The sequence below is a fragment of the Suncus etruscus genome, chromosome 19, assembly GCF_024139225.1.
Source record: "Suncus etruscus isolate mSunEtr1 chromosome 19, mSunEtr1.pri.cur, whole genome shotgun sequence".
In the NCBI taxonomy this organism is placed as follows: Eukaryota; Metazoa; Chordata; class Mammalia; order Eulipotyphla; family Soricidae; genus Suncus; species Suncus etruscus.
In genome coordinates this window covers 43761187-43781314 of record NC_064866.1, presented here as the reverse complement: position 1 = coordinate 43781314, position 20128 = coordinate 43761187, and the positions used below count along the sequence as shown (strand labels likewise).

Genomic DNA, 20128 nt, shown 5'->3' with positions numbered 1-20128 from the left:
GGTGATGCTCAGGGGTTACTCCTGGCTATACGCTCAGAAATCGCTCCTGGGTTGGAGACCATATGGGACGCCTTGGGATTGAACCGTGGTCCGTCCTAGGCTAGTGTGTTCTGCGCCACCGCTCCAGGCCCTAAACATTTATAAATTATACGGTTAATTTTTTCTGTTTTTTGGGTCACACCAGGTGGCGCTCAGGGGTTACTCATGGCTCTGCACTCAGAAATTGCTTCAGGCAGGCTCAGGGGACCAGATGGGATGCCAAGAATTGAACTGGGGTCTGTCCTGTATTGGCTTCATGTAAGGTAAGGTAAACGCCCTACCACTGTGCTATTGCTTCAGCCCTTAATTTATAACTTTAAATTAAAAATGTTTAAATCACAAATTAAGAAATGTGTCATTTAAAATAAAATCAATGAATTTCTAGATTAAAACATTTATAATTTAGGTATTCATTTATAAATAGACAAATAAATAAATGTTGGGCCCGAACAACACTGCATCAAGGTGTTTGCCTTGCATGCGACCATTGCAGGACAGATCTGGGTTCGATTCTTGGCATCTCATATAGTCCCCAAGCCTGCCAGGAGCGATTTCTTTGTTCTTTTTGGTTTGGGGGCCACACCCAGTGACCTGGCAGGCTTCTGGCAGGTTTGGGGGGGGACCCTACGGGATGCTGGGACTCGAACCACCCTCCATCCTGGATTGGCTAGCTGCATGCAAGGCCAAAGCCCTACTGCTGCAGCACCGCTCTGGCCCCAAGACTGTTGATTTTGCACTTACTTTTATTTATTTTTTTTGTATATCTACTTACTTTTGCACTTTATTTTTATTTACTTTTTTTTTTTTATAAATATACACATTGTTGTTTTGGGCCTAGTGGCTTCCAATACTTTCCCAGTCATAGTCTAGGTGCAGCTTATGTTTAGATCAGACTTTGTCCACTTAGATTTATTTCTATTTACTTTTTAAGAAATACATACATTGTTGTTTTGGGCCTAGTGGCTTCCAATACTTTCCCAGTCATAGTCTAGGTGCAACTTATGTTTAGATCAGACTTTCTCCACTTAGATTGCCTTCCCGTATTTTGCTTTCTCTCTTGTTTTCTGTTGTTTTGGGGTCACACCCGGTGACGCTCGGGGGTTCCTCCGGGCTCTGGGCGGAAGAGTCGCTTCGTGCAGCGCTCCCCCCTAGGGGATGCCTGAGGATGGAACCCGACGCGCCAACGCGCAACCAACCAACCGGGCCGTCGCAGCCCCGGGCCTCTCCCACGGCGGGCGCCCCATCGGAAGTCCCGCCTCTTCCGGTGGGCGGGGCAGCGGCGTCTTCTCGCGAGAGTCCCGCCTCCGTCCCCGCGGCGGCGGCGGCGGCGGCCGGCTCTCGCGAGACTTCCGGAGAGGCGGGGCGGGGCGGGCGAGCGAGCGGCGCGCGCGGGGCCGTCGCGACGGAGCAAGATGGCGACGGCGACCATCGCTCTCGTAAGTGGCCCGGGGGTCCGTGGGCGCCGCGCGGGCGGCGGGGCGGGCGGGCGGGAGGACGGCGGGGCCCGGAGCGCCCCGGGGCGGAGAGCGCGACGCGGGGCCCCCCCAGCCCTCCGGGGCGCCCCAAGCCCCCGAGCCGGGGCCGGGGCCGCCGTTTCCGGTTCTTGGGCTCGACTTCCGGCGCGGCCCCTGGAGGCCCCTGGAGGCCCCTGGGGTCCGGGCGCCCTGCGCGCAGCCGGCCCGGGTTCGAGCCCTGCACGGCCCCCGAGCCTGCCAGCGGCGATCGCCGAGCGCGGAGCCAGGGGGGAACCCCAAAAAGCAAAAGGCAGAAATAAATGCATGAAAACAAACAATGAAACGCAGGTCTCGGGGCCCGCAGACAGACGTCGCCTTGCATGCACAACCCTGGACGTGGGTTCGAATCCCGGGGGGGCCTCCCAGAGGGCCCCCCCCCACACACACGCTTGAGCCTGCCAGGAGTGATTTCTGAGTGCAGAGCCAGGAGTGATACACACACACACACACACACACACACTGAAGACTAGGGGATGGAGCAATAATAGCATGCCTTGCATGGGGCCGACCTGGGTTCGAGCCTCAGCATCCCATGGGGTCCCCTCCACCCCCTTGAGCCTGCCAGGAGTGATTTCTGAGTGCAGAGCCAGGACTGACACACACACCCTCCCCCAATATTGAAGACTAGGGGATGGAGCAACAATAATAGCATGCCTTGCATGGGGCCTCAGCATCCCATGGGGTCCCCTCCACTCCCTTGAGCCTGCCAGGAGTGATTTCTGAGCACAGTCAGGAGGTGTGGCCCAAAACAAAACAAAACAAAAACAAAAGACAAACAAAAAAGGGCTGGAGACATAGCATGGAGGTAGGACAAACATTTGCCTTCCATGCAGAAGGACGGGGAGTTCGAGTCCCAAATAGCATCCCATAGGGTCCCCCAGGCCTGCCAGGAGCGGTTTCTGAGCGCAGAGCCTGGAGTAACCCCTGAGCACCACCACTGAGCCTGGCCCAGAAAACAAAACAAAACAAAAAACAGTCTGGCCCGCTCAGCCCCGAGTGAGGCGACGCCCCTTTTAAAGCAGGCCACTGCTTTGTCCCGACAACCGCGTAAGGGGTGGCCCAGCTTGGCCTCAAAGTCTCAGGGGGGCCACCTGCTGCCCCCCATCCTCCTGCACTCCTCACCCCGGTCCCCAGCAGCATAGTCAGGTCGTGACTGTGTTTGGGTTGCACCCATGCAGGGCTCAGATAATCTGAAGGTCGAACCCCTCACACACACAATTTATCTTTGCACCTGTCACCCCCTCATGAAGCAGTCGCTGCGCAGAGCAGAGACCTGGCGCCCCCCTGAAACAGGGTTGTGGGGTTCACGCTGCTTGTCTGGCGCAGAAAACGCCCACTCCCCCATCCCCATAGTTGGTGGGCAGCATATTGTTGCCTGTCTCTCGACTGTGTGTGACCGACCCCGAGCACCAGTGTGCGGGAGGTTGCAGTTAAACCTTGAGTGGACCCGCGGCTCCCTTCTTCACCTGACCCTCCTCTCCCCCCAACCCTGCCAGTGGACTGGTGGGTGCATAAAACCCCTTCTCTCTGAGGTGCCCCATCCATGTGTGGCCCCGCTCTTCCTGGCCCTGGAGTTGAGCATCTCAGGCGAGCTCCTATCTGCTGCCTGCCCCCTTCCTCTCCATGCCCACTTACTCTCCTCTTCCTGCAGGGACTTCACTGATTTAATGCTCCCTGCAGGACCACTATGGGGCGATGGGGGCACAACTCTTGTCTGGTTGCAGGGAAAAACTGAGCAGAGGGAAGGACCTTGGGCCCCTGGCTCACTCCCTGCTGGTCCCTTCTCTGTGTGTTGGCCCTGTGCCCCTGCAGAGCTGGCCCCGCTGAATTCCGCTGGGCATCTTCATTCCTGCGGCAGCTCAGCTCTGGCCAAGCTCTGTTTTCGGTTCTGTAGTTGTGGGAGTGCATGAGGGACATTGGGGGCCCGTTCCCTGTGCCCACTGGGATCTGCATCTCTGGCCCAGTGTGCTCCCCAGCCCCTGTCACTCCTGTGCAGGCATGTAGGGATGTGGCTCAGTTCCCCTTGAAGAGTCCTGATGGATGGTAGCATGTTGGGAGGGAGCTTGTACCCAGTCACCCACCTGAGGGGTGTGGCCAGCGGCCTCTGGACTCAGGCAGACGTGGTGGCTTGGCTAGGCCAGGGCAGGGCAGGAGCTGGCCGGCCACAGCTGTCTTCCCTGCCCTTTCTTGGGGCACCGCCCAGAGTTGCTATCTGTTTTTTGCCCTCCTGACTATAGGCTGGGCCCACTAGATGTGCTGTAGAGGTCTCTGCCTGGCCTGAGCCAGGGGAGAAAAAGGCCCCAGGGTCAGGAGTCGCACTGTCCCTGACAGAATCTCCTTCCTGCCACAGCAGGTCAATGGCCAGCAAGGAGGGGGGTCGGAGCCAGCAGCGGCGGCGGCAGCAGCGGCGGCAGTGGTGGCAGCGGGAGACAAATGGAAACCTCCACAGGTACTGACCTCGAGCAGACCCAGCCACTCGCCTGCCCGCCCACCCGCTGCCGCTGCGCGGCCCTGGGCCCAGAGACCAGGCGGGGTGGGCTGGGGAAACCCAGGGCCCCCAGCTGCCTGTCCCTGCTTTTTTAGTGGCTGCATTACATGTCCTCCCAGCAAGCAAAGCAGCTGGGGACAGTGGGGCACGCATCACTGTGGGCTTGTTGGTTTATGGGAGAGCCAGAGTAGATGACTACTTCCGGGTCTCTGAGGAGACAAAGTGGACATGAGATGGATGCCATGGCCTTGGACAGAGAAGAGAGTCCCTCAGAGGCAGGGCTGGGCCTGGCAATTGGCACTCTCGGTGCCTCTGCATAATAGTGCCAGCCTGACTCTCTCTACCAAGAGGGCCTGCGCAGCAAGAGGGGGAATAGCCCAGATCCTGGGAAGAGGCTGCAGTTGAGGGGGGCCCACCATAGCCTGCTGTCTAGCCAGCCGTTGGTCAGAAGGAGAAGGGAGAAGGGCCTTTTGTTTCCAGGACAAAGAGGAGATTGAAAAGTTTCTAGGGGTCTGAAAGGGGCTGGCATTGCTTACCATGGTGACAGCCTGCTGCAGTATTCAGCCCTACACCCCGACGCTCCCGCCCAGAACAAGGCTCAGGGCCAGCCACAGGGCAGACGGCCTGTGTGTTGGGCACCCAGGCTTTGAGCAGGATGGTGCTCTGTGGGCTTTGGGCTGGTGACCTCTTCCTTCTGCTGCTGCTCCATGCTGGGCCATGTGGAGGAAGCCCTTCTGGAAGGGCTGGTGAGGGGTGCCTCGCCGTGGGTGGGTCATGCCAGGCTGCTGAGCTGAGGACAAATGTGTGCTCTCAGCTGCCTGCGCACCCCTGACCTTGCTCCTGCGTCTGGCCTGCCTCTGTCCTCTGCACCTGGCTCGGAAGGCCAGCTGCCGCCCTGTCTGCTCTGCCTGGGGCTAGACTGTCGGGGATGTGAGCAGCTCCTGATGAGTCCATAGGGGCCTTAGCCCTGAAGCTGCTGCTGCTCTGGGTTGGCCCTGGCCCCAGGTCCAACCTGCTTCTGTCTTGGCGCATGCCCCTTGAGTGTCTGGGGGAGATGGGTGTGTGTCAGGTCACCCCGGGGCATCGCTAGGCCCTGTGAGGGTGGTCTCAAGTTCTGAACTGAAAGGTTCCTGCCTCCCCCCAGGGGACAGACCCCATCAAGATGGAAAACGGACAGAGCACAGCTGCGAAGCTGGGGCTGCCCCCCCTGACGCCCGAGCAGCAGGAGGCCCTGCAGAAGGTGAGCATGGGCCTCCACCCCACCCCAGAGCCCTCCCTCCCTGCCCACCCGCTCCCCAGCACTGCTCACTGTCCCCGGTCTCTCCCCTGCCCACAGGCCAAGAAGTATGCCATGGAGCAGAGCATCAAGAGCGTGCTGGTGAAGCAGACGATAGCACACCAGCAGCAGCAGCTCACTAACCTACAGGTGAGCTGGCACCGTGCTCACAGCCCCGCCGGCCCCTGTCCGGGCCCAGGGCTGGCAGTCTGGACCACCTGGGCTATGCCGGGACCAAGGGGACTGGCCAGGGGCCTCCGTGTCCTGCTCAATACCTTAGGGCCAGAGGATGCCGGGGGAAGAGGCCAGGGCAAGGCCGACAGGTGCCTGGGCCTCGAGCCCTTCGCGCCCAGCCCGCAGACACGCGCACTGCCAGGGGCTGCCTCAGCTCATCCCTGTGCTCCGTCCGTCCGTCCCTCCCTCCTCGTCCGCTTCCTCCTCTCCTTCTCCTCCTCCTCCTCCTCCTCCTCCTCCTCCCCCTTCCTCTGCCCTGGCCGGCTGGGCTGCGGGCAGGGCACCTGGGGCTCTGAGGCCCCCCTGGGCAGGTGCCACGGCCGGCCGCAGCCGGGGGCAGGCAGGGCGGGGACTCCGGGCCTTGCCGCCGTCTACGTGAGGTGTGACGTGAGCGGAGACTGCTCGGCGCCAACAGACTGAACTCTGTCTTTACTGTCTTTCAGATGGCAGCAGTGACAATGGGCTTTGGAGATCCTCTCTCACCTTTGCAATCGGTCAATAGACATGCTCACTTCTTCCGGGGCTCATGTCCTTAGTCAGGCTAGAGGGGGGCAGCGCGGCCCACACGTGGGGGACCTTGCTCCCCTAGCCGGCCCTGCCCGCCAGCTCGGACGAGCGCAGCAGAGCGCCAGGCGCGGGGCCAGTGTGTGGGCGGGCACCCACCCGGGAGCGCCCGGGGCAGCCCTAGAGCTAACGGCAGGTAACCGCGGAGGGCGACTGCCCAGGCCACCATTCCGCCAGTCTCCAGGCTGCCTGGCTTGGGTGGGGTCAGGCCCAAAGGAGAGAAGGCTCCTACCTGTGGCCCCATCAGATGCTGGAGGGAGGAGGGATGGGTGGGGTGGGCTCTGGGTGGGGGCAGCAGGAGAGGGAAGGCTCAGGCCTCGGGCCTGACTGTCAGCAGAGCCAGGGAGCAGGCACAGGACAGGTCAGGGAGACCGGTGACCGGGCCTCGGCAGCCTTGGTGGCGCGGTGTGGGAAGGAGACGGCCGAGCCGGTGGGGGTCAATGTAGACAGACCCGCCTGAGGGCTGCTTGGCAAACCAGTCTCGTCCTGGGGGCCAGGCGCCGTGGGGACTCTGCTCTCTGCTCTGCTCCGCTCCGCATCTGTGGTCGGGGCTCAACAAGCTTCTCTGCCTCCTGTTGGGCTCCTTTCTCAGGAAGCTCGCCCTGGGGCAGGCGACTTGAGGACGAGGGGACTATGCTCCACTCTGGGATCTTTGTTAGGAAGAAGCCCCGTGTGAGGGAGGGAGGCCCGCTGGGAATGCTCAGCCTGTAATGGGCCTGCTGGCACCCAGAGGAGCGGCCCTTGGGCCTGGCGAGGGAGCCGTGGTGGGATGATAGAGCCAGGGCCTCACTTCTTGAACTGCCCCGGCCTGCAGGCAACCCCTGTAAAGACCCAGCTCCTCCTGATGGCCCCGTGTGGTTCTGGGAGCCCCCCTGCCCCCCGCATGTCAGCTCTGAGATGGCAGGACTGGGAACATCCCCCAAAGCACAGGGAGGGTTCTGGACACGGCACCAGCCTGCCCTGGGATGTCTCCCCATCTTTCCCCCAAACTCTGGGCCAAGCTCCTTGAGGGAGTAGGAAAACTGGTGCCCCCCGACCCCCACCCCTCCGCCCCGCCAAGGCCCCCCCCCCGCACCTCCTGCAGCTGCTCTTCTTTCTCCAGGGAGGGAGCCTTGAGGCGTCTCCGGGAGTAGCTGCTGTGTCTCCTGCCCCCTTTCTCCCACCCTCCCCTCCTCCACTGAGCACTGGCCAGGCCTGCCTGGGTCCCTTCCCTAGTGGGGAAGGGGGTATAGGGCATGCAACCCCGCCTCTGACTGCTGTCCGGCTGGGCCAGGGTGTGTCCAGAACCTGCCTTTGGACCTAGCCTGCCCTCCTGGGGGTAGGGCCCCGCTGCCTGCGAGGACTGAGCCTGTGTGGCTGCGCGGGGCCTCGCACCGCCTCCTTACGAGCCAGCGGCTGTGTCTCCTCTGTCCGTGCAGATGGCGGCTCAGCGACAGCGGGCACTGGCCATCATGTGCCGGGTCTACGTGGGTTCCATTTACTACGAGCTGGGGGAAGACACCATCCGCCAGGCTTTCGCCCCCTTCGGCCCAATCAAGAGCATCGACATGTCATGGGACTCAGTGACCATGAAGCACAAGGTGAGGTGTTAGCCGAGCGCTCTGCCCAGTCCTTCCCCTCCATTCTGTTCTTCCCCCTCCCCTGGGCTCTGCGGACTCACGGTGGTGTTTGCATCCAGGGCTTTGCCTTTGTGGAGTATGAGGTCCCTGAAGCTGCCCAGCTGGCCTTGGAGCAGATGAACTCGGTGATGCTGGGAGGCAGGAACATCAAGGTGAGATGGCACCCCCTCTCCCCCCCGGGGGATACTGGTGGTCCCTCGGAAGCTTGCCGGGCACTGTGACCCCCGTCCTCCCTCCTGCAGGTGGGCAGGCCCAGCAACATCGGGCAGGCCCAGCCCATCATAGACCAGCTGGCTGAGGAGGCCCGTGCTTTCAACCGCATCTACGTAGCTTCTGTACACCAAGACCTCTCCGATGACGACATCAAGAGTGTGTTCGAGGCCTTTGGCAAGATCAAGTCTTGCACACTGGCCCGGGACCCCACAACTGGCAAACACAAGGGATATGGCTTCATCGGTGAGTAGGCTGTGGCCAGGGCGGGTAAGGCGGGCCGGGCCATCCTGGTCCCCTGTGTGCCACCCCTCACTACTGTTCCCGCCCTGCAGAGTATGAGAAAGCTCAGTCGTCCCAAGATGCTGTGTCTTCCATGAACCTCTTTGATCTGGGGGGCCAGTACTTGAGGGTGGGCAAGGCCGTCACTCCCCCCATGCCCCTGCTTACACCGGCCACCCCCGGAGGCCTCCCACCTGCCGCTGCTGTGGCTGCTGCTGCGGCCACAGCTAAGATCACAGCTCAGGTGAGTGGTTTTGGGGGCTGGCTTTGGGGTGCCCCGAGTGGAGGCATGCCTATCGGGACTGAGGCTGATGGCTTGTGGGTTGCAGGAAGCTGTCGCTGGAGCCGCTGTGCTGGGCACTCTGGCCACTCCTGGATTGGTATCCCCCGCTCTGACGCTGGCCCAGCCTCTGGGCGCTCTGCCCCAGGCTGTCATGGCCGCCCAGGCCCCGGGCGTCATCACAGGTGAGCCTTGGCGCAAGGGGCTGGCCTCTCCTCCGAGCCCGGGTGCAGCTGAGGGCCAGGCCCCTGCTGCCCACGTGGAAGAGTAAATCCTGGGCTCTGGGCTCTCTGACTTTGCTGCAGGTGTGACCCCAGCCCGCCCGCCCATCCCTGTGACCATTCCCTCCGTGGGCGTGGTGAACCCCATTCTGGCCAGCCCTCCCACCCTGGGGCTCCTGGAGCCTAAGAAGGAGAAGGAAGAGGAGGAGCTGTTTCCCGAGTCCGAGCGGCCGGAGATGCTGAGCGAGCAGGAGCACATGAGCATCTCGGGCAGTAGCGCCCGGCACATGGTGATGCAGAAGTTGCTGCGCAAGCAGGAGGTGGGTGCGGGCCCGGGTCGGGTCGGGTCGGGCCGGGCCGGGCTGGGAGGGGCCCCGGGGCCGGGGCCGGCCTGCTGCAGTTCCCGCTTGCCCCCTGCAGTCCACCGTGATGGTCCTTCGCAACATGGTGGACCCCAAGGACATCGACGACGACCTGGAGGGGGAGGTGACGGAGGAGTGCGGCAAGTTCGGCGCCGTGAACCGCGTGATCATCTACCAGGAGAAGCAGGGCGAGGAGGAGGACGCCGAGATCATCGTCAAGATCTTCGTGGAGTTTTCCATGGCCTCCGAGACTCACAAGGCCATCCAGGCCCTCAACGGGCGCTGGTTCGCCGGCCGCAAGGTGGTGGCCGAGGTGTACGACCAGGAACGCTTCGACAACAGCGACCTGTCGGCGTGACTGCGGCCCTCGGCCGGACTCGTGCCTGTGCTCCGTCTGTGTGTCTGTGTCTGCGGGTCTCCCCCCCCCCCCCCCCGAGGGAGGGCCCCGCGCCGCCTGTCGCCTCGGGCCCGAGCCCGGAGTGTGCATAAAGGGGCGACGCTGCTGCCCGACCTCCCGTCCTTGCGCAAGCCCGGTGCTGTGTGTGCTTCTTGGCATCCGCGGAGGGACGGACGGAGGGAGGGAGGGAGGGAGGGAGGGAGGGAGGGAGGGAGGGAGGGGGGGAGGGGCTAAGGAGGCTGCGAGCCAGCCAGCGGGCTAGCCAGAGCCCGGGAGGTGTCGCGGCTCGGGGAGGCGGGGGCGGGGCCGCGCGCTCGCAGAGGACTACAACTCCCGGCATGCCGCGGGGCGTCCGGCGCGGGGCTCGCCGGGAGTCGTAGTCGGCGGCGGGGCGGGGCGGGCCTCGGCTTCCCGGCGGGCCGCGCGCGGCGACGGGCTCAGGGACCGGCGGGGCGGGCTGAACGTTCGGGGCGGCGGCGGCGGTGGCGGCGGGCCGGGCCGGGCCGGGGCGGGCGTACACGCGCGCGCGCGCGGGATGCGGGGCGGCCGCTGGTGCTGGTGCTGCTGCTGCTGAGGGCGGGTCGGAGCGGAGCCGCAGTCGAGTCCCGGCGGCCGGGCCGAGCCGAGCGACCGAGCCAGCCAGCCGCTCCCCGCGCGCTCCTCTCCTCTCCTCTCCGCTCCGCTCCGCTCCGCCGCCCGCCCCGGCTCCCGGCCGGCCTCCATGCGGGCGGCCGCCCCTCTCGGGGCCCGGGCACACGATGCTCAAGTGCATCCCGCTGTGGCGCTGCAACCGGCACGTGGAGGCGCTGGACCGGCGCCACTGCTCGCTGCAGGCCGTGCCCGACGACGTCTACCGCTACAGCCGCAGCCTGGAGGAGCTGCTGCTCGACGCCAACCAGCTGCGCGAGCTGCCCAAGGTGAGCGAGCGGCCGAGGGGACTCGGACCCCCGGGGGGACGGACGGACAGAGACACGCGCACACACACACACACACACGCACACACGCACACGCACGCACGCACACACGGGGGCCGGCCCGAGGCCCGAGCGAGAGGCCAGGCCAGGCCGGCGGCGAGCCCTCTCTCGCCTCTCTCCGCCCCGCAGCCCTTCTTCCGCCTGCTGAACCTCCGCAAGCTGGGCCTGAGCGACAACGAGATCCAGCGGCTGCCCCCCGAGGTGGCCAACTTCATGCAGCTGGTGGAGCTGGACGTGTCCCGCAATGGTGCGCCGGCCGGGCGGGCGGGCGTGGGCAGGGGGCGGCGCCCGGCCACCGCACCCACCGCCAACCGCCCCCTCCGCCCCCCAGACATCCCCGAGATCCCCGAGAGCATCCGCTTCTGCAAGGCCCTGGAGATCGCCGACTTCAGCGGGAACCCGCTGTCCAGGTGCGCGGGCGGGGCAGGGCAGGGCAGGGCGGCCAGGAGGCCCCTGCTGCGCTGGGCGGAGCGTACAAAGGGCCGGGCCTGGGTCCTGGCGCCGCCGCTGAGCCCCTTCTCTTCTCGCCCCGCACAGGCTCCCCGAAGGCTTCACCCAGCTCCGCAGCCTGGCCCACCTGGCCCTCAATGACGTGTCCCTGCAGGCGCTGCCCGGGGACATGGGCAAGTGAGTGCCCACTGTGCGGGGGGGACAGGCTGGGCCGTGGGCGCTGTGCCCGTCCCCGCCGCTTGCTCCCGGGCCCCTGACGCCCTGCTTTTCCCTCAGCCTGGCCAACCTGGTGACTCTGGAGCTGCGGGAGAACCTGCTCAAGTCCCTGCCCTCGTGAGTAGGGCACCCCCGAACCCCAGCCAGTATCTGGGCGGGACCCCGGGAGGCGCCGGCATGACACAGATCTCCTCCCCAGGTCTCTGTCTTTCCTGGTCAAGCTGGAGCAGCTGGATCTGGGTGGCAACGACCTGGAAGTGCTGGTCCGTGGGGTGGAGCCGGGTGGGCCGGGCGGGGGAACGGGTGAGGTTGGGCTCCCTTCACCATCCTCGCCCTCCCCACCCGTCGCCCTTGCAGCCAGACACTCTGGGGGCTCTGCCCAACCTTCGGGAGCTGTGGCTGGACAGGAACCAGCTGTCGGCGCTGCCCCCGGTGAGTGAGGTGCCCACGCTGCCGCTGCCCGCTGCGCCCTGTGCTAAGTGCTTCCCCCCCCCCCCCGGGAGCTGGGGAATCTGCCCCCAGTGTGCCCCGACCTCCCCGTGGCTCCTCGTCGTCCCCCAGGCATGCCTCCATTCTCCCACCCTCCCACGGCCTCGTCTCCACCCCCAGGAGCTGGGGAACCTGCGGCGCTTGGTATGCCTGGACGTGTCCGAAAACCGGCTGGAAGAGCTGCCGGCGGAGCTGGGCGGGCTCGCGCTGCTCACGGACCTGCTGCTCTCGCAGAACTCGCTGCAGCGCCTGCCCGATGGCATCGGTCAGCAGGGCAGGGCGGGCGTTGGGGCTGGGGTTGGGCAAAACTGTGGGGGTGGGTTGGGGGCAGAGGTGCCGGAGAGCTCTGTGAGTGGGACCCCCGACTGACTGTGCCCGGGTGCTGTACGCCCAACCTCAGGCCAGCTGAAGCAGTTGTCCATCCTGAAGGTGGACCAGAACCGCCTGTGCGAGGTGACCGAGGCCATCGGGGGCTGCGAGAACCTGTCGGAGCTGGTGCTCACCGAGAACCTGCTGACGGTGCGCTGGGCACTGGGAACCCCTCTGCGGGGCGGGGGGGGGGGGTGGCCCAGCCAGCTGCTGACCCTGCCTGCCCCCAGACCCTGCCACACTCCCTGGGCAACCTGACCAAGCTCACTAACCTCAACGTGGACCGGAACCACCTGGAGACACTGCCACCCGAGATTGGAGGCTGCCTGGCTCTCAACGTCCTCTCCCTGCGGGACAACCGCCTGGCTGCGCTGCCCCCAGAGCTGGCTAACACAACGGAGCTGCACGTACTGGACGTGGCCGGGAACAGGTGCCGGGCTAGCCCTTTCCGGCTCCTCCTGTAGGCCACACTTCCCGGCCTTGCCCACTCCTCTGAGCCCGTGCTGCTCCACTGTCTTCCCGACCCTCTGGCCTCTGCCCACCCCCTGTCCAGCCCGCTGATGCCCCCTCTTCTGCCACAGGCTGCAGAGCCTGCCGCTGGCTCTCACCCACCTCAACCTCAAGGCCCTGTGGCTGGCGGAGAATCAGGCCCAGCCCATGCTCCGCTTCCAGACGGAAGACGATGCCCAGACAGGGGAGAAGGTGCTGACCTGCTACCTGCTACCTCAGCAGCCCCCGCCCAGCCTCGGTAGGTGCCACCTGCTAGGGGCCAGGCCAAGGGCTGCACGTGTCCCACCGAGCGGTGCAGCTGTGCGCAGCCCCGGGCCTCACTCTGCTCTCCCACAGAGGACCCGCTGCTGCAGGGCAGCCCGTCGGACAGCTGGAGTGATGCCCCTGTCAGCCGTGTCAGCGTCATCCAGTTCCTGGAGGCCCCTGCAGGGGACGAGGAGCCCGAGGAGGCTACAGAGAAGCAGGTACGGGAGGGGACGGGTCCCCAGTCACCCCGTGTCCGTGCCCCCACAGTCCCACCCAACCCTTGGCCACTGTCCACAGGGCCTGCAGCGCCGTGCCACGCCTCACCCCAGCGAGCTGAAGGTGATGAAGAGAGGCGTGGAAGAGCGTCGGGCTGAGGCTCCTGCCTGCAGGCTGGGGCCTAGGGCCCCTACGCCCCTAGAGGAGGTGCCCTGTGGGACAGGGGTGGGTGTTTCGGGAGGGAGACTGTTGTGGGGCCTGGGCTGCTGCTGGCCCTGAGGTCATTTATCCTGCTTCGCCTCTGGATGCTGTGGACTGGCCTGTCAGGCAGAGGCTGGGACACAGCATCTCACCCTCTGTGCAAGCCCTGGGGGCTCAGCTCGGCTCATCCCAGGAAGTGAATGTACCCCCAATACCCACAGGACCGGAGACTGAGTGCGGAGTCCAGCCTGAACGAGGGCTCCCCCGTGTCCACCAGCACCACCTCCCAGGGGAAACCTGAGGCCCCCAGGTCCGAGGTGGAGGTTCCAGGCCCACAGGAGGCCAACCCAGAGGAATCCCCGGAGGAGAGCTATGAGGAGGTGAGGCCATCAGGTTGGGGAGGCCTGGCGGGTCCGGCCGGGCCATATCCCAGGCAGGAGGCCTCACACCCACCTTCTGCAGCCCACTGTGCATTTCGCGGAGGACATCCTGCTGCCCCACGAGGGTGAGGAGAGTGACTCGGCCCCCCTGGACACCCCGTGGCCCTGCGGCGGCAGGCAGCGGCTCATCCGCAAAGACACGCCGCACTACAAGAAGCACTTCAAGATCTCCAAGCTGCCCCAGCCCGAAGCCGTGGCCGCCCTGCTACAGGGCGCTGTGCCTGATGCCGACGGTGCCACCTGGTGCAATGGACCCCACATGCCGTGGGCGCCACGGGCCGAGGAGGAGGAGGAGGAGGAGGAAGATGAGGAGGAGGAGGAGGAAGATAACGTGCAAGAGGAGGAGGTGGCGGCTCCTGTGCCCTCCGTCAAGGTGAGTTTCCAGGTCCCGGCCACGACGAGGCAGGCTGTGTCAGTCTTCGCTGCTGGTGCGTCTGGTGGGCTATTGATCCTCACCGCTGGCCCAGGTGGTATCGATGGGCTGTGTCTCTCTCTGGTGGACTGTTTGGTCCTCACCACCAGCCTCGCTGGTGTTTCTGGTGGCGCTTCCCTGCTGCTGTCTCCAGGGGCCCTACAGGCAGTTCTGGGCTCAAACTCCTCCTGACATTCCCTGCTCGTGTCGGGTCCCAGCCCGGGTCCTGGCCGGTGCTGCGCGGCCGTGACTGCGGGACGCTGGGGCCCTCAGTGGTCGTGCGGATCTCCCGGCTGTGGTGTGCAGGGGTGGCGGGCGCACCAGTTGTGGGCCGGGACCGTCGGCTGTGCTTTGTGCTCCTGGTGGCGGCAGCTCACTGCCTCGCGCTGCTCGTCCCGACAGGGTGTGTCGTTTGACCAGGCCAATAACCTGCTGATAGAGCCCGCTCGCATTGAGGAGGAAGAGGTCTGTACTCTCGCTCTGCTCGCTTCCCTGCTTTCGTGCTTGGGCCGTCTCCTGTGGGTGTGGGGCGCCTCGCTGCATCTTCTGGGGCTCTGATCGCAGCCACGCCTGCCCTGCCGCCCCGGCTGCCATGTCTGTTCTGTTCTGTTTGCAGCTGACGCTCACCATCGTGCGGCAGACTGGGGGCCTGGGCATCAGTATTGCGGGCGGCAAGGGCTCCACCCCCTACAAGGGCGAGGACGAGGTAAGCCCACCCCTCAAGCCGGCTGGGTGCCCCCTGCCCTGCACGGGGTCCTGGATTCAGCTCATACACTCCCCCCAGGGTATTTTCATCTCTCGAGTGTCTGAAGAAGGGCCTGCTGCCCGCGCCGGGGTCCGTGTGGGGGACAAGCTCCTGGAGGTAAGTGAGCGGCCGTGGGTGCATGGGGAGAGCAGATCACCCCATCCCCATCCCCGGAGCCTGGCCGTGGCATGGCTGCCCGCTCTTGGTCCCTCAGGTGAACGGGGTGGACCTGCACGAAGCCGAACACCACCAAGCTGTGGAGGCGCTGAGGGGCGCAGGCTCCACTGTGCAGATGCGGCTGTGGCGGGAGCGCATGGTGGAGCCTGAGAATGCGGTCACCGTCACGCCTCTGCGGCCCGAGGACGACTCCAGCCCCCGCCTCCGCCTGCCCCTGCTGCCCGCTGAGCCCGCCAGCCCCAGGCCCCTCCGCCAGCGGCACGTGGCCTGCCTGGTGCGCAGCGAGAAGGGCCTGGGCTTCAGCATCGCTGGTGGGAAAGGCTCCACGCCCTACCGGGCCAGCGACGGGGTGAGGCGGGGAGGGGCAGGGCCCTGCCAGAGCAGTTGGGGGGTGCAGGGAGGGGATGGGTGGGGTGGCAACCCCGGGGCAGACAAGGTCTCTCCTCGCCTGCTTGTGCCCATGCCCCCCTCCTCTGCCTCCGTAGGGTATCTTCATCTCTCGCATCGCAGAGGGTGGAGCTGCCCACCGGGCAGGCACCCTGCAGGTTGGAGACCGGGTCCTCTCGGTGAGTGGGGGCCCCCCCATACCCTCTGGCACCACCACCCCGGCTCCGGAGGCCCCTGACCCCTGATCCCTGCATTCCTGCAGATCAACGGGGTGGACATGACGGAGGCCCGGCATGAGCACGCTGTGTCCCTGCTGACCGCAGCCACCCCCACTATTGCACTGCTGCTAGAGCGGGAGGCAGGGGGCGCCCTGCTCCCCAGCCCGCTGCCGCAGTCCCCCTCACCTTCCACTGCTGCTGCCAACAACGCTTCCCCTGTGTTCACTGCCAGTCCTGGTGAGCCAGGGCCGTTGCACCTCTCCCCCAGCCTGCTAGCTGCCACCCTGGAGAGCCCGTACCCGGTGGAGGTGAGTGCCCCGGAGTTCCGCAGCCCCGCCGCCCATCAGCCCAGCCCCAGGGTGGCTGCCAGGCCAGGGCCACCTGTCCTGAGGAAGCCTTTCTTGGGCCTGCTCGGCATTCCCAGGAGATCTGCCTGCCGAGATCTGGGGGCCCGCTGGGGCTCAGCATCGTGGGAGGCTCCGACCACTCCAGCCACCCCTTTGGAGTCCAGGAACCTGGTGTGTTCATCTCCAAGGTAGGCCGGGGCCAGCTCAGGCTGGGTCTGGGGTCCAGGGCACGGAACCTGTCTGCGGCCACTCACGCACTCCTCACTGGCCTTCTCAGGTGCTGCCCCGAGGCCTGGCGGTGCGCAGTGGCCTGAGGGTGGGCGATCGCATCCTGGCGGTGAACGGGCAGGACATTCGCGGGGCCACGCACCAGGAGGCAGTCAGCGCGCTGCTCCGGCCTTGCCTGGAGCTGGTGCTGCTGGTGCGCAGGGACCCGCCGCCACCCGGCATGCGCGAGCTCCACATCCACAAGATGCCGGGCGAGAAGCTGGGCATCAGCATCCGTGGGGGCGCCAAGGGCCACGCCGGCAACCCCTGTGACCCTACTGATGAGGGCATCTTTATCTCTAAGGTGGAGCCACCGGGCAGGGCTGGGCTGGGCCGGGCCTGGGCACTGGGCGCAGGCTGGGGCCACCTCTGAATTCACCTTGCCTCACCATATAAGGTAAGCCCCACGGGGGCAGCGGGCCGTGACGGGCGCCTGCGTGTGGGGCAGCGGCTGCTGGAGGTGAACCAACAGAGCCTGCTGGGCCTGACACATGCCGAGGCCGTCCAGCTGCTGCGTGGAGCTGCTGACAGCTTGACCGTGCTAGTCTGCGATGGCTTCGACGCAAGCGCTCCCGGCCCAGCCGAGGTCAGTGCCAGCCTGCAGGGCCCCCAGCCCCCGAGAAGCTGCAGTGTCCCCTCACATGCCGTTCTGGGTGCCCACCCTGTGTGGGGCTACTGATGTGCCCCCTCCGGCCCCCACAGGTCCCCTGTTCTCTGGGTGTGATTGCTCCTGCCTGAGTCATGCCCCTCCCCTCCCCAGGTATCCCCTGGCACCATCGCCAACCCCTTAGTGGCCGGCCTCAGCCGCCGCCACAGCCTGGAGAGCCTGTCTTCCGTGGACCATGAGACGAGCCCCGAGGGCCTGGGCAAGGTGAGGCGAGACGAGGCGCATGCAGGGGACTGTGCGAGTGGCAGGGCTGGCGCTGGCCTGGGCTGGGCCTGTGCTTCCCTCCTGACGCTCCTGCCATCCGCAGGATGATCGGTCTCTCCAGGCACTGCCGCTGTGGGGGCTGGAGACTGGGGTGAGTGTCACCGCTGCCCGCCTTGCCCCTTGTTGTCCTGTCCTGGGACACAGAGATGTGTTCCCCAGGGCCTGAGCCCAGAGGCACTATGGCTAGGTCATATCACGCTGTGGCCACTCCAGGGTCCAGCCTCCTCTTGCCTTCGGGACAGGGTTTGAGGCAGTGGGAGCCCAGGAGGAGTGGAGGTCCCGACTGGGACACTGTAAGGCAGTGGTCCTCAAACTATAGCCACATATTGTATTTGTATCTGTTTTGTTTTGTTTCTTCATTGCAAAGTAAGATCTATGCAGTGTGCATAAGAATTCGTTCATGGGCCCGGAGAGATAGCACAGCGGCGTTTGCCTTGCAAGCAGCCGATCCAGGACCAAAGGTGGTTGGTTCGAATCCCGGTGTCCCATAGGGTCCCCCGTGCCTGCCAGGAGCTATTTCTGAGCAGACAGCCAGGAGTAACCCCTGAGCACCGCCGGGTGTGGCCCCCCAAAAAAAAAAAAAAAAAGAATTCGTTCATAAGTTTTGTTTTTACTAGAGTCAGACCCTCCAATGGTCTGAGGGACAGTGAACTGGCCCCCTGTTGAAAAAGTTTGAGGACCCCTGCTGTAAGGGGTGCCAGCCCAGTTGCCCTGCCAGCCGATGCAGCCTTCTGCCTGAGCTGGGCTGCTCGGAAGATCCTGGCTTTCTGAACTCCCCTGCTGACTCGGGTCCTAGTCCTCCCTGGGACATGCCTAGGGCTGGGCCTGGGTCAGGAGTGGAAGACCCACCTCTTCTGGGCCCCCAGCTCCTCTTCGTGGGGATCAGCCCTGCCCACTCACCCCCTTTCCTCTCCCCCAGCTCCCTGCATCCAGGAAGACCCCCGAGGCCCCCTGCCTGCCCAACCAGCCTCTGGTAAGCACCCCTAAGCCCCTCCTCACCCCCTCCTCTTAGCCTTCGGCTCTTTGCAAATGAGTGGGTGGGGGCAGAGGCACTCCTTGCCATGGGGGGCAATCAGCACTCACAGCCCGGTGGCCTGCAGCCCGCCTTCCCACCGTCCCCGGAGGAGCTGCCTGCCAGCGTGAAGCAAGCCTACAGGACCTTTGCTGCTGTGCCCGGCCCACCCCTGCCCCAGGATGACCCAGCCCAGGTACAGGCAGGCAGAGCTGTGCCTTCCAACTCCCTGTGGACTGCTGACCCCTTTCTGGAGCCCTTGCCCAGCCCGTGTCCATCCCCCGCAGCCCCTCACGCCAGGGTCCACCGCCTCCCCGGAGCAGTTGTCCTTCCGCGAACGGCAGAAGTACTTCGAGCTGGAGGTTCGTGCACCCCCGGCTGAGGGGCCCCCCAAACGCGTTTCCCTGGTGGGTGCCGACGACCTGCGAAAGATGCAAGAAGAGGAAGGTGAGCGGCGACTGGAGGGCCCGGTGGGTTGGGTGGGCCGGGCAGGCCGGGCCGGGCTAATGTCGCTGCCTGACTCGCCTGCCAGCTCGAAAGCTGCAACAGAAGAGGGCACAGATGCTGCGGGAAGCAACTGAGGCAGGGCACCCCTCGGACCCCAGCGATGACGGCACCCTCGAACCGGAGGAGCCTCCTTGGGCCGGCCCAGGCCACACGGCAGGGTGAGTGCCCAGCGGCTCTGCTGCCTCCCAGGAGCCGCTCCTGCCGTCCGTCCGTCCCAACCCGACCCTCCCCTGTTCTGCACGCAGGCCTGGCCCAGGGTCCCCACTCCTGGCTGGAGGGAGCGCCCCCGTGAGGACAGCCAAGGCCGAGCGCCGCCACCAGGAACGGATGCGCATGCAGAGCCCTGAGCTCCCAGTGCCCGAGCGGGCCCTGTCACCCGCTGAGCGCCGGGCCCTGGAGGCCGAGAAGCGGGCCCTGTGGAGGGCAGCCAGGTGAAGCCCAGTGCTGGGGGGTAGAGGGTGGGCCCCACGCCTGAGCTGCCCATCCAGCCTCTGTGCTCGCTTCCACAGGATGAAGTCCCTGGAGCAGGACGCACTGCGCGCCCAGATGGTCCTCAGCAAATCCCAGGAGTCCAGGGGCAAGCGCGGCCCCCTAGAGCGCCTGGCGGAGTCCCCTTCCCCCGCGCCCACCCCATCGCCCACCCCCTTGGAAGGTGTGTTTGTCTCAGGGGAGGTGGGGGCCCAGCCTGCGCCGGGCACCCCTGCCACCCTCGCTTCTTGTTTGTCTCCCCAGATCTCGGTTCTCAGACCAGCATGTCCCCCAGCCGTCTGGTGAGGGCCTGGTGGGGCTTGTGGGGTACGGGCTGGGCTTCCGGGGCTCCGCTCTGCTTCTCACTCTGCCTCTTTCCTCCATGCTGTCGCACCCAGGCCTTGTCTGGGAGGTTTGACTACAGGGTGTTTGCCGCCCTCCCTTCCTCCCGGCCTCTCTGTGACATCCAGGTACCGGCCTGGCTGCCTGCAGCATCTGTCCTGTCTCTGTCGTGGGCCACACTGGGAGGGTGGGCTGGGAGGGCCGGGCCCTGATGGCACCTTCTCACCTTCAGTCCCCAGGTCTGGCGGAGGACGTGAGATCCTTAGAACCGTCTCCCAGCCCCGGTGAGTGGGCAGCCAGGCCCCGGGGTGCCCCCCAGTCGTCTAGGCCCCCCTACTCACTGTAGCCCACCCCCACCCGCAGGCCTGCAGCAGGAAGATGGAGAAGTGGCCATGGTGCTCCTGGGCAGGCCTTCACGGGGGACTCTGGGGCCTGAGGAGATGGCGCTGTGCAGCAGCCGCCGGCCTGTGAGGCCAGGTCGGCGCAGCCTAGGCCCGGTTCCCTCCTAGAGCCAGCGCTCCCCCCGGCGTGTAGCATTCCCCCTGGGCATAGCATTGGAATCCAGCCCCCTCCGGGGCCCTAGCGCCTGACTGCCCCTGCCCAGCCAGGACCTTGGCGAGACTGTAACTAGTGACGTTTGTACAACCAAAGACTCTATTTTGTGGTTTAAACAAAATAAATTGATTACATTTTACTGCTGTCCCTGCTGTCGTTGTGC

At 65.3% G+C, this 20128-nt stretch overlaps 2 protein-coding genes across 8 annotated transcripts; both read left to right on the top strand.

Annotated features, from left to right (window-relative positions):
- Positions 1-1414: 1414 nt before the first annotated feature.
- Positions 1415-9518, top strand: PUF60 (poly(U) binding splicing factor 60). 6 transcript variants are annotated; one of them, XM_049765575.1, is made up of 12 exons: positions 1415-1475; positions 3907-4002; positions 5186-5281; positions 5378-5467; positions 5995-6045; positions 7534-7695; positions 7794-7886; positions 7977-8190; positions 8280-8470; positions 8556-8691; positions 8812-9047; positions 9148-9518. In XM_049765575.1, the coding sequence occupies exons 1-12, from the start codon at positions 1452-1454 to the stop codon at positions 9445-9447; spliced, it is 1689 nt and encodes a 562-aa protein (XP_049621532.1). In that variant the 5' UTR covers positions 1415-1451; the 3' UTR covers positions 9448-9518. The 6 variants fall into 6 exon arrangements, with proteins under 6 accessions (XP_049621532.1, XP_049621531.1, XP_049621535.1 ...); XM_049765574.1 differs by having other exon boundaries at positions 3904-4002; XM_049765578.1 differs by lacking the exon at positions 3907-4002.
- A 686-nt stretch (positions 9519-10204) lies between these two features.
- Positions 10205-20104, top strand: SCRIB (scribble planar cell polarity protein). Of its 2 annotated transcripts, XM_049765552.1 has the most exons (36): positions 10205-10403; positions 10590-10707; positions 10792-10870; positions 10998-11087; positions 11187-11243; positions 11326-11389; positions 11484-11558; positions 11736-11880; positions 12016-12134; positions 12215-12414; positions 12566-12732; positions 12831-12958; positions 13038-13163; positions 13379-13537; positions 13620-13970; positions 14412-14474; positions 14626-14715; positions 14794-14871; positions 14969-15280; positions 15417-15497; positions 15581-15844; positions 15961-16071; positions 16161-16454; positions 16548-16736; positions 16911-17021; positions 17125-17172; positions 18001-18054; positions 18182-18289; positions 18381-18540; positions 18626-18758; positions 18846-19031; positions 19110-19252; positions 19333-19370; positions 19467-19538; positions 19643-19694; positions 19774-20104. In XM_049765552.1, the coding sequence occupies exons 1-36, from the start codon at positions 10245-10247 to the stop codon at positions 19917-19919; spliced, it is 4770 nt and encodes a 1589-aa protein (XP_049621509.1). In that variant the 5' UTR covers positions 10205-10244; the 3' UTR covers positions 19920-20104. The 2 variants fall into 2 exon arrangements, with proteins under 2 accessions (XP_049621509.1, XP_049621510.1); XM_049765553.1 differs by lacking the exon at positions 19467-19538.
- The last annotated feature ends 24 nt before the right edge of the window (positions 20105-20128 follow it).